Here is a 15,810-nt window from a genome sequence, read left to right on the forward strand (position 1 = left end):
CGCGGCCTGGACGCCCAGGCAGTGAAGAGGAGCCCCCGGGCGCCCCGCCTGCCGCCCAGCCGGAGGGCCGGGCCGGGACTCCCGCCCCCGCCAGGCCCCAGCCCGCCCTGGTCCAGCGCAGCTATGCGGGGTGATGGTTCCCAGATTGCCCCCCCCCACCACTTCCCCCCACCCCACCCCGCATCCGGTTCTGCCGCCAGCCTGTGGAGGCCTGGGGCCCGGCCTCCGCCCCTTCCCTCCCCCTGCCCTTTGCCCTCCGGGAATGCCCCAGCCGGAAGCCGCCGCGGCCCCAGCATGGCTCTGCCGGCCCCCGGGCTGGCCCTGCTCTGCTGGCTGCTCCAGCTGCAGGCGTCCCTGGAGGCGTCAGGTAGGCACCGGGCCCTGCGCACGCACGGGGGGAGGAGGGCAGTGGGCGGCGGGGGGGGGGCGCCCCCACTGCCCCTGCCTCCAGCCTCGCCCTGGATGCTGCCGTCCGGCCAGCCGGGGCCGTCCCTCGGGTCCAGTGGGAAGCGGAGGGCCGGGCAAGGCAGCTCCCGCGGGTGATGGATCAGCACGCATCCACAAGAACGAGCAGCCAGAGGGGCGCCCTGCCCCTCCCCCTCCTAGCAAGTCAGACACAGGGAGGGGGGGGCTCGTCCATCCAGGCCGCCGCAGTGGACACAGCCCTGTGCAATGCTAGCGGGGGCGGGGGTGTCACACCTTCTCTTTCCAACCACGCATTCCAGGAATGGGGACAAGGGGTGATCTCCAGACTGGAAAACAATGTGACACTCCCTGTGTGACACAGGAACTCCCCACCCCTCCCTCCCTGTGTGACACAGGAACTCCCCACCCCTCCCTCCCTGTGTGACACAGGAACTCCCCACCCCCCTCCCTGTGTGACACAGGAACTCCCACCCCCCCTCCCTGTGTGACACAGGAATTCCCCACCCCTCCCTCCCTGTGTGACACAGGAACTCCCCACCCCCCTCCCTGTGTGACACAGGAACTCCCCACCCCTCCCTCCCTGTGTGACACAGGAACTCCCCACCCCCCCCTCCCTGTGTGACACAGGAACTCCCCACCCCCCTCCCTGTGTGACACAAGAGGGTGGGGGTGGGGGGGCAGTGTGCATGGAGAACTGCCCCCCCCCCGTGTGGGTGTCAGGAGGATTGGGGGGCCCCAGTGAGGAGGCAGGCAGGGCTGCCCCCCGCCATGCAGCCAACGCAGATAGGGCAGGAGGAAGGGTTTGCCCTTTCCATGAGATGCCCGTGAATCGCTGCCGCCTCTGCGTCCCCTCTGTTCCCTGGGTGCCACATTGTCTTCGTCTTCGTGGCTCGCCCAGCACGGCGGGCCAGGGCGCGTGGGTTTCAGGCTAGGGTGACCAACACCTCCCTCAGGGACCAGGCTTTAAACGTCGTGCTTCCTCGCGATATGCCCCTCAGTGACGGCCGCCGGGTCAGAAAGATTAACCTCGGGGACGCCCGGCCCCCCGCTTGCGCCAAGGGCGTGCTGGGCTCCGCGTCGCTAGCCACACCGGGAAGGCGCACGCGCCCCGATGCAAACCGGGCCTCGGGCGCTGCCAGCGGGCAGGTCAGAGGGAGAACCTGCCTGAGGGAGGGGCAGGGACCCCGAGAGCCAGGTGTGGGGAAACAGCCCCGTGACGGCCCGAGACCCCGCCGTGAGGATGCTCTCCGCGGGGGGGGGGGGGGTCTCTGCGACGGCGAGCGCACGCCCGCGCCGTCCTCTCCCTGCAGCCGCCGGGGCTCACGTGGCCTTCTGTGCCCCAGTCTTCCTAGCCCAGGAGGAAGCGCACGGCGTCTTGCACAGACACAAGCGTGCCAACTACTTCCTGGAGGAGCTGAGGCCAGGCAGCCTGGAGCGGGAGTGCAGGGAGGAGCAGTGCTCCTTTGAGGAGGCCCGGGAGATCTTCAAGAGCCCGGAGAGGACGGTGAGCGAGACGCGAGAGCGGGCCGCGTCTCCCCCTGGGGGCACACGCGCGCACACGCGCACACACGCACACACACACACACACACCCCGCTCACGGGGAGTTGGCGGCTCAGTATCGAGGTCAGCTTGAGGTTTCAAGGCTCGCTTGACTCTCTCCAGGCAAACGCAGAATGTTCACCGCCTTGCGACTGTGTGCTGGCTTTCAGAGCACTTCCGCGTGCCCTTCCTTGTTTGCCTACTTTTATTATCTTTAAGTAGTTGTACAAAGGAGTTGCCGTTCAACATAGCAGCGTATGAACACAGCGGCATTTCTGTTCTGTTCTCACCACGACCATGAGGTTGACCTTCCACTGGCCCCAAGTCTTTTTAGGAGTCGGTTTGCTCACTGTGGAGTGCTCTGTCACCTGCCACTCCCATGTGCCCACGTGTGTGTGCATCCACACAAGCCTGCACCCCGCGGCCCGCTTTGCCCCGTGTCTCAGCGACAGGGGCAGAGTTAGGGCTGGCTGGAGGGAGGGCGGCCTTAGTTGTCCCTGAGAGAGGATTTTAAAAAATGCCCCCCCTCCAGATGAGCCCCCATAGGCGGAGGAAATCTGATCTCAAGCCGCGTGCCCCCCCCCACCTGGGATTCTGCGAATGTGGGAGCCGTCTCTGTGGGCCGTGTCTCATGTGGCTCTTCTTTTTCCCTTAGAAGCAGTTCTGGATTTCCTATAACGGTAAGCAGGAAAAGGGCCGTTTGGACCCTGCCGCCCCGGTCCGCTCTTCCGCACACTCACGGCCGCTCCCCCACAGATGGGGACCAGTGCGCCTCCAACCCGTGCCAGCACGGGGCTCCTGCATGGACCAGCCCCAGTCCTACATCTGCTTCTGCCCGCCGAGCTTCGAGGGCCGGAACTGTGAGACAGGTGAGGCTGGCTCCCTCCCGCGTGCGCACGCCAGGCCGGAGCCCGGAGCCCCGCAGGCCCGCCCCGGGCGCTGCCCACGGGACCCCGCCGCAGAGGACCCCCCGGGTCCGGAGCTGCCTCTCTGCGAGCTTCACTCTGCGCTGCGACCATCGGACGTGGCGAGCACACCCGCTCCCTGCCAGGCGCGCGCAAACCCTGCCGCTTGACCGCGGAGCCAGGAGCGGGGCCTCCGGGAGGGGCCCCCAAGCTTTGCCGTCATTTGCTATTCGGAAGCTAAAGGAAAGCTTGACTGTCAGGAGCTGGCGGCTCACCCTGCTCCTCACGGGGCCGGGGGGGGGGGGCTGTCACTGGGGGGCTTCCTCGTAGCACGTCTCTCCCTTCCTGGTGGCTCCGCCGTGCCGTGCCGCTCCTCGGCGCCGGCTCCGTCGCCCTCGGCAGGGGGGCCGGCCTTCGCCCGCCTCGCACGCGCTGAGGCCGCCCCCTTCCCGTCCCCAGACAAGAACACCCAGCTGATCTGTGCAAACCAGAACGGCGGCTGTCAGCAGTACTGCAGCGACCACGAGGGAGCGGGGCGCTCCTGCCGGTGCCACGAGGGGTACACGCTGATGCCAGATGGGGTGTCCTGCACCCCCACAGGTAACTGGCCAGGGCCCGGGGACGCCTGAGTTCTGGAGGGCCGGCGGCCAGCGCGTAGCTCGGCTCGGAGGTGGGGGACAGGTCCTGACCGCTCCTGAGCACGCCAGGAGCGGCCAGGGGGCACCCAGCACAGCACCCCGGAGCAGCACCCAGCGTGGCCCTGGACGCCGCGTCGTGAGTCTCTCTCAGCTCTGACACCTGACGAGGGGCCTCTGCAGGGCACGGGGCACACTCAGACGCCCCCACATCGGTTGCTCCTAAGGAAACGAGAACCCCAAAACTCCCAAAGCCGGGGCACCCCAAATGCCATCTCCCCAGAGCAGCTGGCTGTGCCAAGCTTGGCGTCGCAGCCCCGGGCTTAGCCAGCCCCTGTCACGTGTCCCTTCTGTCCAAAGGGCTCAGTGGTGCAGGTGGTGACGGCCGGGCAGGGTCACACCGCCGTTTGCTGATTGCACTGTGGACTCACCGTGAGGCATAGCACCGTCATGCACGCACCGCCACGCGTGGCCCTGCCACGCACCTTTCCCGTGGAACACTGGTGGGATCCGCTCCCTGCAGCAGGCTTCTGCTCCTGCCCAGCGCCCTCGGCCCCTTCTAGGGCCTCCCTGCCCTCAGAACGGGGGTGCCCACCTCTCCTCCGGGCTGCGGGGGCTGGCCCGAGGCGTCTCAGCGTTCAAGCGCTCTGAACGATACTGGAGAGCACCCTCACCCCCAAACTCCCCTCTCGCTGGTTTGTTCACACAGTTGAGTATCCCTGCGGGAAAATGCCGGTTCTGGAAAAAAGAAATGCCAGCAGCCCCCAAGGTCGAATCGTGGGAGGCAGGGTGTGCCCGAAAGGGGAGTGCCCGTGGCAGGTAAGTCCCCCCCACCCGCCCCGTCCACTGCTCACTGAGCAGACCCCGTCCTGGCCTTGGGACCGGCCCAGAGGGCGGGCACCCAGACCCCATGGGGGTATGGTCGGCAGTGGGCGGGGCAGCTCTGCAGGGGGGTCCACGGAGCCAGGAGCCCACGTTCGCACCCCCCGCCCCTACCCCCAGGCCGTGCTGCTGGTGGGAGGGCAGCTGCTGTGCGGGGCCACCCTGCTGAGCCCCAGCTGGCTGGTGTCTGCGGCCCACTGCTTCGACAAGATCCAGAGCTGGAGGAACGTGTCTGTGGTGTTGGGTAGGTGGCCTCGCCGAGGGCGGCAGCCCTGGGGGCCCGCGTCCCCCGCTGTCCTGACCACGGAGGCCCATCTGGGGGGCTCACCCGGTGCGTCCTTTCGGCTCCCTCCCACGCGGAGGAAATCTGAGACGCCCCAGGGCTGCTGGCGTACCCCATCCACCCCTACCTGCCCCTGCCCGGCCCTGCTGCACCCCTGCCCCTCCCGCCGCACCCCTGCCCCTCCCGCTGCACCCCTGCCCCACCGTCCCCCTCAAGCTCCCACGGACCACAGGGCTGGGCCTCTGCGGGTGGACGGATGGCCAGAGTGGCTGCTGAGCAGGTCGGGAGGCTCGCCCCTCCTCCCCGCAGCCGCCGGGCACCCCCCCCCCCGCACCTGCCCTCGGCACCCTGCTTACACCGTTCCCCCCCCCCCGTGTGAGCAGGGTCCCCCCGTGTGCTGGGAGGCTCTGCCGGGGAGCCTGGGGGCGCTTCACGCCCTTCCGGGACCCAGACAGCCTGGACGGGGGACACGGCCGCCGCGGGGGAGGCCAGCCGCCACGCGGCCCGGGGGTGGTGCCGGCCGTGGGGGTCTCGGGGTGACCAGGCTGCCCCCCGCAGGCGAGCACGACCTCAGCGAGGTGGAAGGGACGGAGCAGGCGCGGCGGGTGGCGCAGCTCATCCTGCCCAGCAAGTACGTGGCCGGCAAGACGGACCACGACATCGCGCTGCTGCGGCTGCACCGGCCCGCGCTGCTCACCGACCACGTGGTGCCCCTGTGCCTGCCCGAGCCCGCGTTCGCCGAGGGTGCGCTGGCGGCCGTCCGCTTCTCGTGGGTGAGCGGCTGGGGCCAGCTGCTGGACCGCGGGGCCACGACGCTGGAGCTCATGGCCGTGGCCGTGCCGCGCATGCTGACGCAGGACTGCCGGGAGCGGTCGCGCCGCACGCCCGAGAGCCCCGAGCTCACCGAGAACATGTTCTGCGCCGGCTACCTGGACGGCAGCAAGGACTCCTGCAAGGGCGACAGCGGGGGCCCGCACGCCACGCGCTACCGCGGCACGTGGTACCTGACGGGCGTGGTCAGCTGGGGCGAGGGCTGCGCGGCCGTGGGCCACGTCGGGGTGTACACCAGGGTCTCCCGCTACGCCGCGTGGCTCACCGGGCTCATGCGCTCCAGGCCCCGGCTGGGCATCACGCGGGCCCCGCTGCCCTAGCGCCCGGGGCGGTGGGCGCGGCGCGGCTCCCCGGCGGGGGCCCCCACCCCCCCGGGCGGGGACGGGGGAGAGGCGGGGAGGGAGGACGGGCGTGGATTCGGAGGCGCGGCGAGCGCAGGGGAGCGCACCCGGGGGCGGGGGCCGTCGGGGGGCTCCCCGCGGCCCGTCCCGTCTGGGGGCGCTCTGCCGGCCCCACTGGGCACCGTGGAGATGGGCACGCCCGTGTGCACGCGCGCGTACACGTCCTCCGAAGGCCGCTCTGCGCTCGGCCGGCCCCCCCTCCTCCTGTGCGAGCACGCACACGTCCTCCGAAGGCCGCTCTGCACTCGGCCAGCCCCCCCTCCTGTGTGAGCACGGCGCCCTCACTTCAATAAAGCACAGGCTCGCGAGCGCGCGGTGGTGATGCCGCTCCGGGCTCCCCGCACGCGGCCGCGGTCCTCGGGCCGTCCCTCCACGCGTCTGACTCGGCTGGGCGTGCGGTGCGCGGCCCCCCCCCCCCCCCGGGTCCCCGGCCGGGACGTGGGAGCCGCGCCGTCGGGAGGCTCCACCGCTCTGGTCCTCACGGGGCCCTGCCGGCCGCTCCATCACGGCGGAAATGAGCGCCCAGGTGGGGCTGACCCTCGGGAACAGGAGTTCCTGGGTGACGCTGGGGCCGCCGCTCCCCAGACCCCGGGGTGTGCCCACCCCACGCCCCCCCAGCTCCCTGCCCGCGGGAGTCACTGCGGCTGCACCACAACACGCAGACCCCCCTGTCCTGCCCGGCGGCCGGGCTCCCGCGGGGAACCCCCCCCCCCCCAGAGCCAGCCGAGGCTCGAGGGAGGAGAGAAGGGAAACAGACCCCGAGAGCCGGACCCACGGGTGCTGCCAGTATGTGGGTGAGTGCAGCCCCCCCCTCGGGCCCCGCACAGCCGCGGGGCGCCCCGAGTCAGCGCTCCCACGCCACGAAGCGGTCTCCAGAGCCCCGCCTTGCGCCTGGCCACACTCGCTTTGGGAGAGCCAGGGGTTAGCCAGCGGTGGCCACGCGTGTGGAAAGCAGGGTTTCTTTGAGCACACCCTTTTTATGTTTGGGCTCCGTGGATTGGTCAAGACAGGGACCACCTAGCCACAAAGGCGCTCTGGTCCCCAGCATGGGCAGAGGGGGGGGTCTCCCGGCTCTGGCCAGACCAATTCCCAGCCACCTTCCCGGCCACGTGCACAGACTTCGAACCCAGGCCCTCTCGATCCTCACTCGGCCTGTGCCCTGGTTTCCCATGTGGAGCAGGTGCCAGCTTCCATGTATTGCAAGGACTTGACCAGTGCCGGGGCACCGAGGACCCGCAAGGGTGCAGTCAGTGCCGGTGCCCCTGGCCGTCCCCCTCCGGAGGGAACCTGATTAAAAGCCAAGGCTAACGAGACCCCAGGAGCTCTGCCGCCACGCGGGGGAGGGCGGGGGGAGGACACTGCCCAGTGCCTCTTCGAGGGAAGCTTACAGGAGAAGGTGGCCAGGGGCAGAGCCCAAACCATGCAGGAGGGAAATGGAGGCAGCGGGAGCCCTGGGGGAGCACCGGCCTGCCCCTATTTCCCAGCTCCCGGTGGGTAATGGCCGACACTCAGGGCTGGGCTGCCTCGGTTTCCCAGCTCCCGGTGGGTAATGGCCGACGCTCAGGGCTGGGCTGCCTCGGTTTCCCAGCTCCCGGTGGGTAATGGCCGACGTGCAGGGCTGTAAGATGTCTTGAGCCCTGAAGACAACCATGGGTGCCGCCACTCTGGATAAGGCTGGGAAAGGGTGGGGACCGATATTCAAGAACGAGTATCACTGTCCTCCCTTGCTCCCTGCTCAAGTCCACCACAAGCACCTCACCTCTGCTCTCCCCAAATCACACCTCTTTGCACACCACCAGTGCCCAGCGATGGTGCCGGGAAGGAAGGGAGCCAGACACAACTACTGGGCAGCGGCAACCTCTTCCCTGAGTTCAAGGCTGCCCACCGGGGGGCAGTGACCAGCAGCGAGACACCGGGCCCGGCCAGCTCCACACCTCCAGGCAGGAAGGTGCACTGAGCTCCTGGTGTGGCCCCAGAGGGCCCCAGAGGGCCACGAGGGCGCCCTGCCTCAGGGTGTGTGTGTGTGCCACACAGCTGCACTACCATCAACACAGAGGCACAGCAGGCTCCACCAACACTACCATCTGCACAGCTGCCCGGCACACACAGGCAGTGCTACAGTCAGCACAGCTGCACAGTGCACACAACGGGCAACACCATCAGTACACAGCCTCACGGCACGCACAACAGGAGACACCACCGTCAGTACAGCCTCACGGCACCCACAACAGGAGTCACCACCATCTGTACACAGCCTCACGGCACGCACAACAGGAGACACCACCATCAGTACACAGCCTCACGGCACGCACAACAGGAGACACCACCATCAGTACAGCCTCACGGCACGCACAACAGGAAACACCACCATCAGTACAGCCTCATGGCACCCACAACAGGAGACACCACCATCAGTACAGCCTCACGGCACAACAGGAGACACCACCATCAGTACACAGCCAGACGGCACGCACAACAGGAGACACCACCATCAGTACAGCCTCACGGCACGTGCCGCACAACAAGAGTCACCACCATCTGTACAGCCTCACGGCACAACAGGAAACACCACCATCTGTACAGCCACAGGGCACGCACAACAGGAGACACCACCATCAGTACAGCCTCACGGCACAACAGGAGACACCACCATCAGTACAGCCTCACGGCACAACAGGAGACACCACCATCAGTACAGCCTCACGGCACCCACAACAGGAGACACCACCATCAGTACAGCCTCACGGCACAACAGGAGACACCACCATCAGTACAGCCTCACGGCACAACAGGAGACACCACCGTCAGTACAGCCTCACGGCACGCACAACAGGAGACACCACCATCAGTACAGCCACAGGGCACGCACAACAGGAGACACCACCATCAGTACACAGCCTCACGGCACGCACAACAGGAGACACCACCATCAGTACAGCCTCACGGCACGCACAACAGGAGACACCACCATCAGTACAGCCACAGGGCACGCACAACAGGAGACACCACCATCAGTACAGCCACACGGCACGCACAACAGGAGTCACCACCATCTGTACACAGCCAGACGGCACGCACAACAGGAGACACCACCATCAGTACAGCCTCACGGCACGCACAACAGGAGACACCACCATCAGTACACAGCCTCACGGCACAACAGGAGACACCACCATCAGTACAGCCTCACGGCACGCACAACAGGAGACACCACCATCAGTACAGCCTCACGGCACGCACAACAGGAGACACCACCATCAGTACACAGCCTCACGGCACGCACAGCAGGAGACACCACCATCTGTACACAGCCAGACGGCACGCACAGCAGGAGACACCACCGTCAGTACAGCCTCACGGCACGCACAGCAGGAGACACCACCATCTGTACATAGCCAGACGGCATGCACAACAGGAGACACCACCATCAGTACAGCCTCACGGCACGCACAACAGGAGACACCACCATCCGTACAGCCAGACGGCACGCACAACAGGAGACACCACCATCAGTACAGCCTCACGGCACGCACAACAGGAGACACCACCGTCAGTACACCCACACGGCACGCACAACAGGAGACACCACCATCAGTACAGCCTCACGGCACGCACAACAGGAGACACCACCATCTGTACAGCCTCACGGCACAACAGGAGACACCACCATCAGTACAGCCTCACGGCACGCACAACAGGAGACACCACCATCAGTACAGCCTCACGGCACGCACAACAGGAGACACCACCGTCAGTACACAGCCTCACGGCACAACAGGAGACACCACCATCAGTACAGCCTCACGGCACAACAGGAGACACCACCGTCAGTACACAGCCTCACGGCACGCACAACAGGAGACACCACCATCAGTACAGCCACAGGGCACGCACAACAGGAGACACCACCGTCAGTACAGCCTCACGGCACGCACAACAGGAGACACCACCATCAGTACAGCCTCACAGCACGTGCCGCAGAACAGGCATCCCAGCGTCAGCTGGCCACAGTTTCTGGTGAGGGTGAAGTCGGCCATGACACCGTCTGACCAAAAGCTGGGAGCCAGAGTCCACGGTCCCCCACGAGGACTGGAGACTCCGGAGCAGAAACCCTGAGTGGCGTGTGGCACTTAGTTTGGCCACGGAGCAGAGAATCCCCAGGGCCTGGCGCTGCAAGATTTCCAGACGGCAGCCGTCCCAAGCACACACGCTCCAAGAGCAAGACGCACTGCAGGGAGCCTGCGCGGGGACCGAGCCCTCCCCGGAACACGCCCAACGCGTCCCTCCCCACCTCCCGCCCTCCCTCCCCCTCCAGCCCTCCCTCCCCACCTCCCGTCCCCCCTCCACAGCTCCAGCCCTCCCTCCCCAGCTCCCGTCCCCCCTCCCCAGCTCCCACGCTCCCTCCACATCTCCCGCCCTCCCCACCTCCAGTCCTCCCCCCTCGCATCCTCCCTCCCCGCCCCCTGTTTTTCCTCCCCCAACTTCCACTCCCATGGTCCTCAGGATTGAAAATTGGCCTCCTGCCCTGTGCAGAGCCAAATGGAAGCAAATCCCACCCACTCCCCAGACGCGGTCAGCAACACACCCGCACCCAGGCCCCAGACGCGGTCAGCAACACACCCGCACCCACTCCCCAGACGCGGTCAGCAACACACCCGCACCCAGGCCCCAGACGCGGTCAGCAACACACCCGCACCCACTCCCCAGACGCGGTCAGCATCCAATCAGCACCCAGGCCCCAGACGCGGTCAGCTACACACCCGCACCCACTCCCCAGACGCGGTCAGCCACACACCCGCACCCGCTCCCCAGACGCGGTCAGCAACACACCCGCACCCACTCCCCAGACGCGGTCAGCATCCAACCCGCACCCACTCCCCAGACGCGGTCAGCAACACACCCGCACCCGCTCCCCAGACGCGGTAAGCAACACACCTGCACCCGCTCCCCAGACGCGGTCAGCATCCAATCAGCACCCGCTCCCCAGACGCGGTCAGCAACACACCCGCACCCACTCCCCAGACGCGGTCAGCCACACACCCGCACCCGCTCCCCAGACGCAGTCAGCAACACACCCGCACCCGCTCCCCAGACGCGGTCAGCCACACACCCGCACCCGCTCCCCAGACGCGGTCAGCATCCAATCAGCACCCACTCCCCAGACGCGGTCAGCCACACACCCGCACCCGCTCCCCAGACGCGGTAAGCAACACACCCGCACCCGCTCCCCAGACGCGGTCAGCATCCAATCAGCACCCGCTCCCCAAACGCGGTCAGCCACACACCCGCACCCGCTCCCCAGACACGGTCAGCAACACACCCGCACCCGCTCCCCAGACGCGGTCAGCATCCAATCAGCACCCACTCCCCAGACGCGGTCAGCAACACACCCGCACCCACTCCCCAGACGCGGTCAGCATCCAACCCGCACCCACTCCCCAGACGCGGTCAGCAACACACCCGCACCCGCTCCCCAGACGCGGTCAGCAACACACCCGCACCTGCTCCCCAGACGCGGTCAGCCACACACCCGCACCCGCTCCCCAGACGCGGTCAGCCACACACCCGCACCCACTCCCCAGACGCGGTCAGCCACACACCCGCACCCGCTCCCCAGACGCGGTCAGCATCCAATCAGCACCCGCTCCCCAGACGCGGTCAGCAACACACCCGCACCCGCTCCCCAGACGCGGTCAGCAACACACCCGCACCCGCTCCCCGGACGCGGTCAGCAACACACCCGCACCCGCTCCCCAGACGCGGTCAGCATCCAATCAGCACCCACTCCCCAGACGCGGTCAGCCACACACCCGCACCCGCTCCCCAGACGCGGTCAGCAACACACCCGCACCCGCTCCCCAGACGCGGTCAGCAACACACCCGCACCCGCTCCCCAGACGCGGTCAGCAACACACCCGCACCCGCTCCCCAGACGCGGTCAGCAACACACCCGCACCCGCTCCCCAGACGCGGTCAGCCACACACCCGCACCCGCTCCCCAGACGCGGTCAGCATCCAATCAGCACCCACTCCCAGACGCGGTCAGCAACACACCCGCACCCGCTCCCCAGACGCGGTCAGCAACACACCCGCACCCGCTCCCCAGACGCGGTCAGCCACACACACCCGCACCCGCTCCCCGGACGCGGTCAGCCACACACCCGCACCCGCTCCCCAGACGCGGTCAGCATCCAATCAGCACCCACTCCCCAGACGCGGTCAGCAACACACCCGCACCCGCTCCCCAGACGCGGTCAGCAACACACCCGCACCCGCTCCCCAGACGAGGTCAGCCACACACCCGCACCCGCTCCCCAGACGCGGTCAGCAACACACCCGCACCCGCTCCCCAGACGAGGTCAGCCACACACCCGCACCCGCTCCCCAGACGCGGTCAGCAACACACCCGCACCCGCTCCCCAGACGCGGTCAGCAACACACCCGCACCCGCTCCCCAGACGCGGTCAGCATCCAATCAGCACGCACTCCCCAGACGCGGTCAGCCACACACCCGCACCCGCTCCCCAGACGCGGTCAGCAACACACCCGCACCCGCTCCCCAGACGCGGTCAGCAACACACCCGCACCCGCTCCCCAGACGCGGTCAGCAACACACCCGCACCCGCTCCCCAGACGCGGTCAGCCACACACCCGCACCCGCTCCCAGACGCGGTCAGCCACACACCCGCACCCGCTCCCCAGACGCGGTCAGCAACACACCCGCACCCGCTCCCCAGACGCGGTCAGCAACACACCCGCACCCGCTCCCCAGACGCGGTCAGCATCCAATCAGCACCCACTCCCCAGACGCGGTCAGCCACACACCCGCACCCGCTCCCCAGACGCGGTCAGCATCCAATCAGCACCCACTCCCAGACGCGGTCAGCCACACACCCGCACCCGCTCCCCAGACGCGGTCAGCATCCAATCAACACCCACTCCCCAGACGCGGTCAGCCACACAACCGCACCCGCTCCCCAGACGCGGTCAGCCACACACCCGCACCCGCTCCCCAGACGCGGTCAGCCACACACCCGCACCCGCTCCCCAGACGCGGTCAGCATCCAATCAACACCCACTCCCCAGACGCGGTCAGCAACACACCCGCACCCGCTCCCCAGACACGGTCAGCAACACACCCGCACCCGCTCCCCAGACGCAGTCAGCAACACACCCGCACCCGCTCCCCAGACGCGGTCAGCAACACACCCGCACCCGCTCCCCAGACGCGGTCAGCCACACACCCGCACCCGCTCCCCAGACGCGGTCAGCAACACACCCGCACCCGCTCCCCAGACGCGGTCAGCAACACACCCGCACCCGCTCCCCGGACGCGGTCAGCAACACACCCGCACCCGCTCCCCGGACGCGGTCAGCAACACACCCGCACCCGCTCCCCGGACGCGGTCAGCCACACACCCGCACCCGCTCCCCGGACGCGGTCAGCAACACACCCGCACCCGCTCCCCGGACGCGGTCAGCCACACACCCGCACCCGCTCCCCAGACGCGGTCAGCAACACACCCGCACCCGCTCCCCAGACGCGGTCAGCATCCAATCAGCACCCGCTCCCCAGACGCGGTCAGCAACACACCCGCACCCGCTCCCCAGACGCGGTCAGCAACACACCCGCACCCGCTCCCCAGACGCGGTCAGCAACACACCCGCACCCGCTCCCCAGACGCGGTCAGCCACACACCCGCACCCGCTCCCCAGACGCGGTCAGCAACACACCCGCACCCGCTCCCCAGACGCGGTCAGCAACACACCCGCACCCGCTCCCCAGACGCGGTCAGCAACACACCCGCACCCGCTCCCCAGACGCGGTCAGCAACACACCCGCACCCGCTCCCCGGACGCGGTCAGCAACACACCCGCACCCGCTCCCCGGACGCGGTCAGCCACACACCCGCACCCGCTCCCCAGACGCGGTCAGCATCCAATCAGCACCCGCTGCCCAGACGCGGTCAGCCACACACCCGCACCCGCTCCCCAGACGCGGTCAGCCACACACCCGCACCCGCTCCCCAGACGCGGTCAGCAACACACCCGCACCCGCTCCCCGGACGCGGTCAGCATCCAATCAGCACCCACTCCCCAGACGCGGTCAGCCACACACCCGCACCCAGGCCCCACACATCTCCCGGGGCCCGCAGTGAGCTCCGCGGTGGCGGGCTGTGCGCACTCCCCGCACCGGCCCTGCAGTGTCCTGGGTGGCCTCCATCCTCTCTTTCCTGTTGGCTTGTCCTGGACGTCACCCAAGGAAGCATGAGCTTTGTCAGCCACTGACATTCTGCGGTTCATTGCCCCACGTAGTACAGCGGCCACCCAGGGGATGGGGACACCAGCTAGCCAGGGCACAGCCACCACCCAGGGGACAGGGGACACCAGCTAGCCAGGGCACAGCCACCACCCAGGGGACAGGGGACACCAGCTAGCCAGGGCACAGCCACCACCCAGGGGACACGGCCACCATACCATAGCCGGGCACGGGCCCGACGGGCTGAAAGCCTGGGTGCAAGCCCCGCCACCCTCGTCTGCATCCCTGATTCTGTTCTTAGGCCGTGGTGCGGGTGGCGTCTCTGCTATGGTCGTGAGGGGGAGCAGAGGCAGCACGAAGGGAAACTGAGTAAAGAGCACAGCGGGCTCGTGCCGGCCGCCTTCCCCGCCGGGCTGTGATCTCCCAGCCGCCTGCTCTGCCTGGAGTGAGCACGGCCCCCCGCCCCCTCCGGGGCAGCACAGGCTCCAATCAGGAAGCCGAGATAAGCGGAACAATGGCCACTCGGGGCCCAGGGCGATGACCCTTGCCCTCACCCTCCGGTCCCAGCGGGGCCGCGTCACCGGCCTCGGCCACACCATGGGGAGCCCGCGCCTGGTCCTGCTCTGCGCCGCCCTGGCCGGCCTGCCGGTGCTCTCCAGAGCCCGTGAGTGCCCTGCCCCGGGCGGAGGGCGAGGGGGGCCGTCGGGAAGCGGGGGTGGAGGGGGCGTGCTCGTCCAGCTGGCTTCCCCTCCGGGCCGCGGTCGGGGCCAGCGACGGGCCCCGTGCGGACAGCCGGACGGACAGAAGAGGGCACGGCGGCGAGAGGGAGAGGGGAGAGGGGGGGCGAGCAAAGGACGGCGGTGCGGGGAGACTGTGGGGGGGGAGAGGAAGTGGCGTGGCCGGCACAGACGGGCACTGCGGGCTTGGCAGAGACCCGCGGGCAGGGCCGGCGGACGGGCGGCGGGGCTGCCCCCCGGGGCAGGCCGGGGCGACACGGGGCGGGCAAGGCGGCGGGCGGAGGGCAGCACCGCCCCTCCGGCTCGCCGCACGATGGCCGCCGAGGCTAGCGCACAGAGACGGGCCGTGGTCACAGGACGAAGGCACGGCTGAGGGAGATGCCGGGGCCCGCGAGTCCCATCCCTTGCCCAGGGTGAGCGTCCCACGGAGCCGGCAGGGCCCGTGTTCACTGCCGCCATCGGGGCCGCGGCCACCGGCAGGGCTGGGTCTGTGACCGGCGGCGCACTGACTCCGGGGCAAGGCCACTCATCCAGCCTCCCTCGGAGTCCAGAGGCAGAGCCCAGCGGCCAGCGGGAGGCCCGGCCCTTCCCCCTTCATCCGGCACGTGTTTATTTAGTGAGTGCCGCTTCGTCCGGCACAGAGGCACAGCCGGCCCACAAGCGAAGCCCACGGGCACCATCGGAGCCCCCCCAGGAGGGGGGGAGGGACGGCTTTCCGTGGGCCCCCGGCGTCCATGCAGAATCACAGGCGTCCTTCGGCAAGGACAGCCTCGAAAAGGGGGGGTTTAAGCAAGAGTTTGAGTGTAACAGAACAAGGTAGGGAGAAATGCTGGGGGGGGGGGGCATGTCCTTCTCCCCACAAAGGAAGTGTGACTGCCCTCTGTGGGCTCCTCTCCATCCGTGGGCTCCA

General features: G+C 68.4%; 1 protein-coding gene across 1 annotated transcript; it reads left to right on the forward strand.

Annotated features, from left to right (window-relative positions):
- The first annotated feature begins 224 nt into the window (after positions 1-224).
- On the forward strand, positions 225-5,822 carry LOC125345516 (coagulation factor VII-like). The gene is given in 9 exon segments (XM_048337646.1): positions 225-367; positions 1,770-1,930; positions 2,622-2,646; positions 2,723-2,755; positions 2,758-2,835; positions 3,331-3,471; positions 4,216-4,325; positions 4,509-4,632; positions 5,230-5,822. Coding segments are annotated over 9 exon segments (1,338 nt in total). The 5' UTR covers positions 225-294.
- The last annotated feature ends 9,988 nt before the right edge of the window (positions 5,823-15,810 follow it).

This window comes from Perognathus longimembris, unplaced genomic scaffold, assembly GCF_023159225.1.
Source record: "Perognathus longimembris pacificus isolate PPM17 unplaced genomic scaffold, ASM2315922v1 HiC_scaffold_5797, whole genome shotgun sequence".
Taxonomy (NCBI): domain Eukaryota; kingdom Metazoa; phylum Chordata; class Mammalia; order Rodentia; family Heteromyidae; genus Perognathus; species Perognathus longimembris.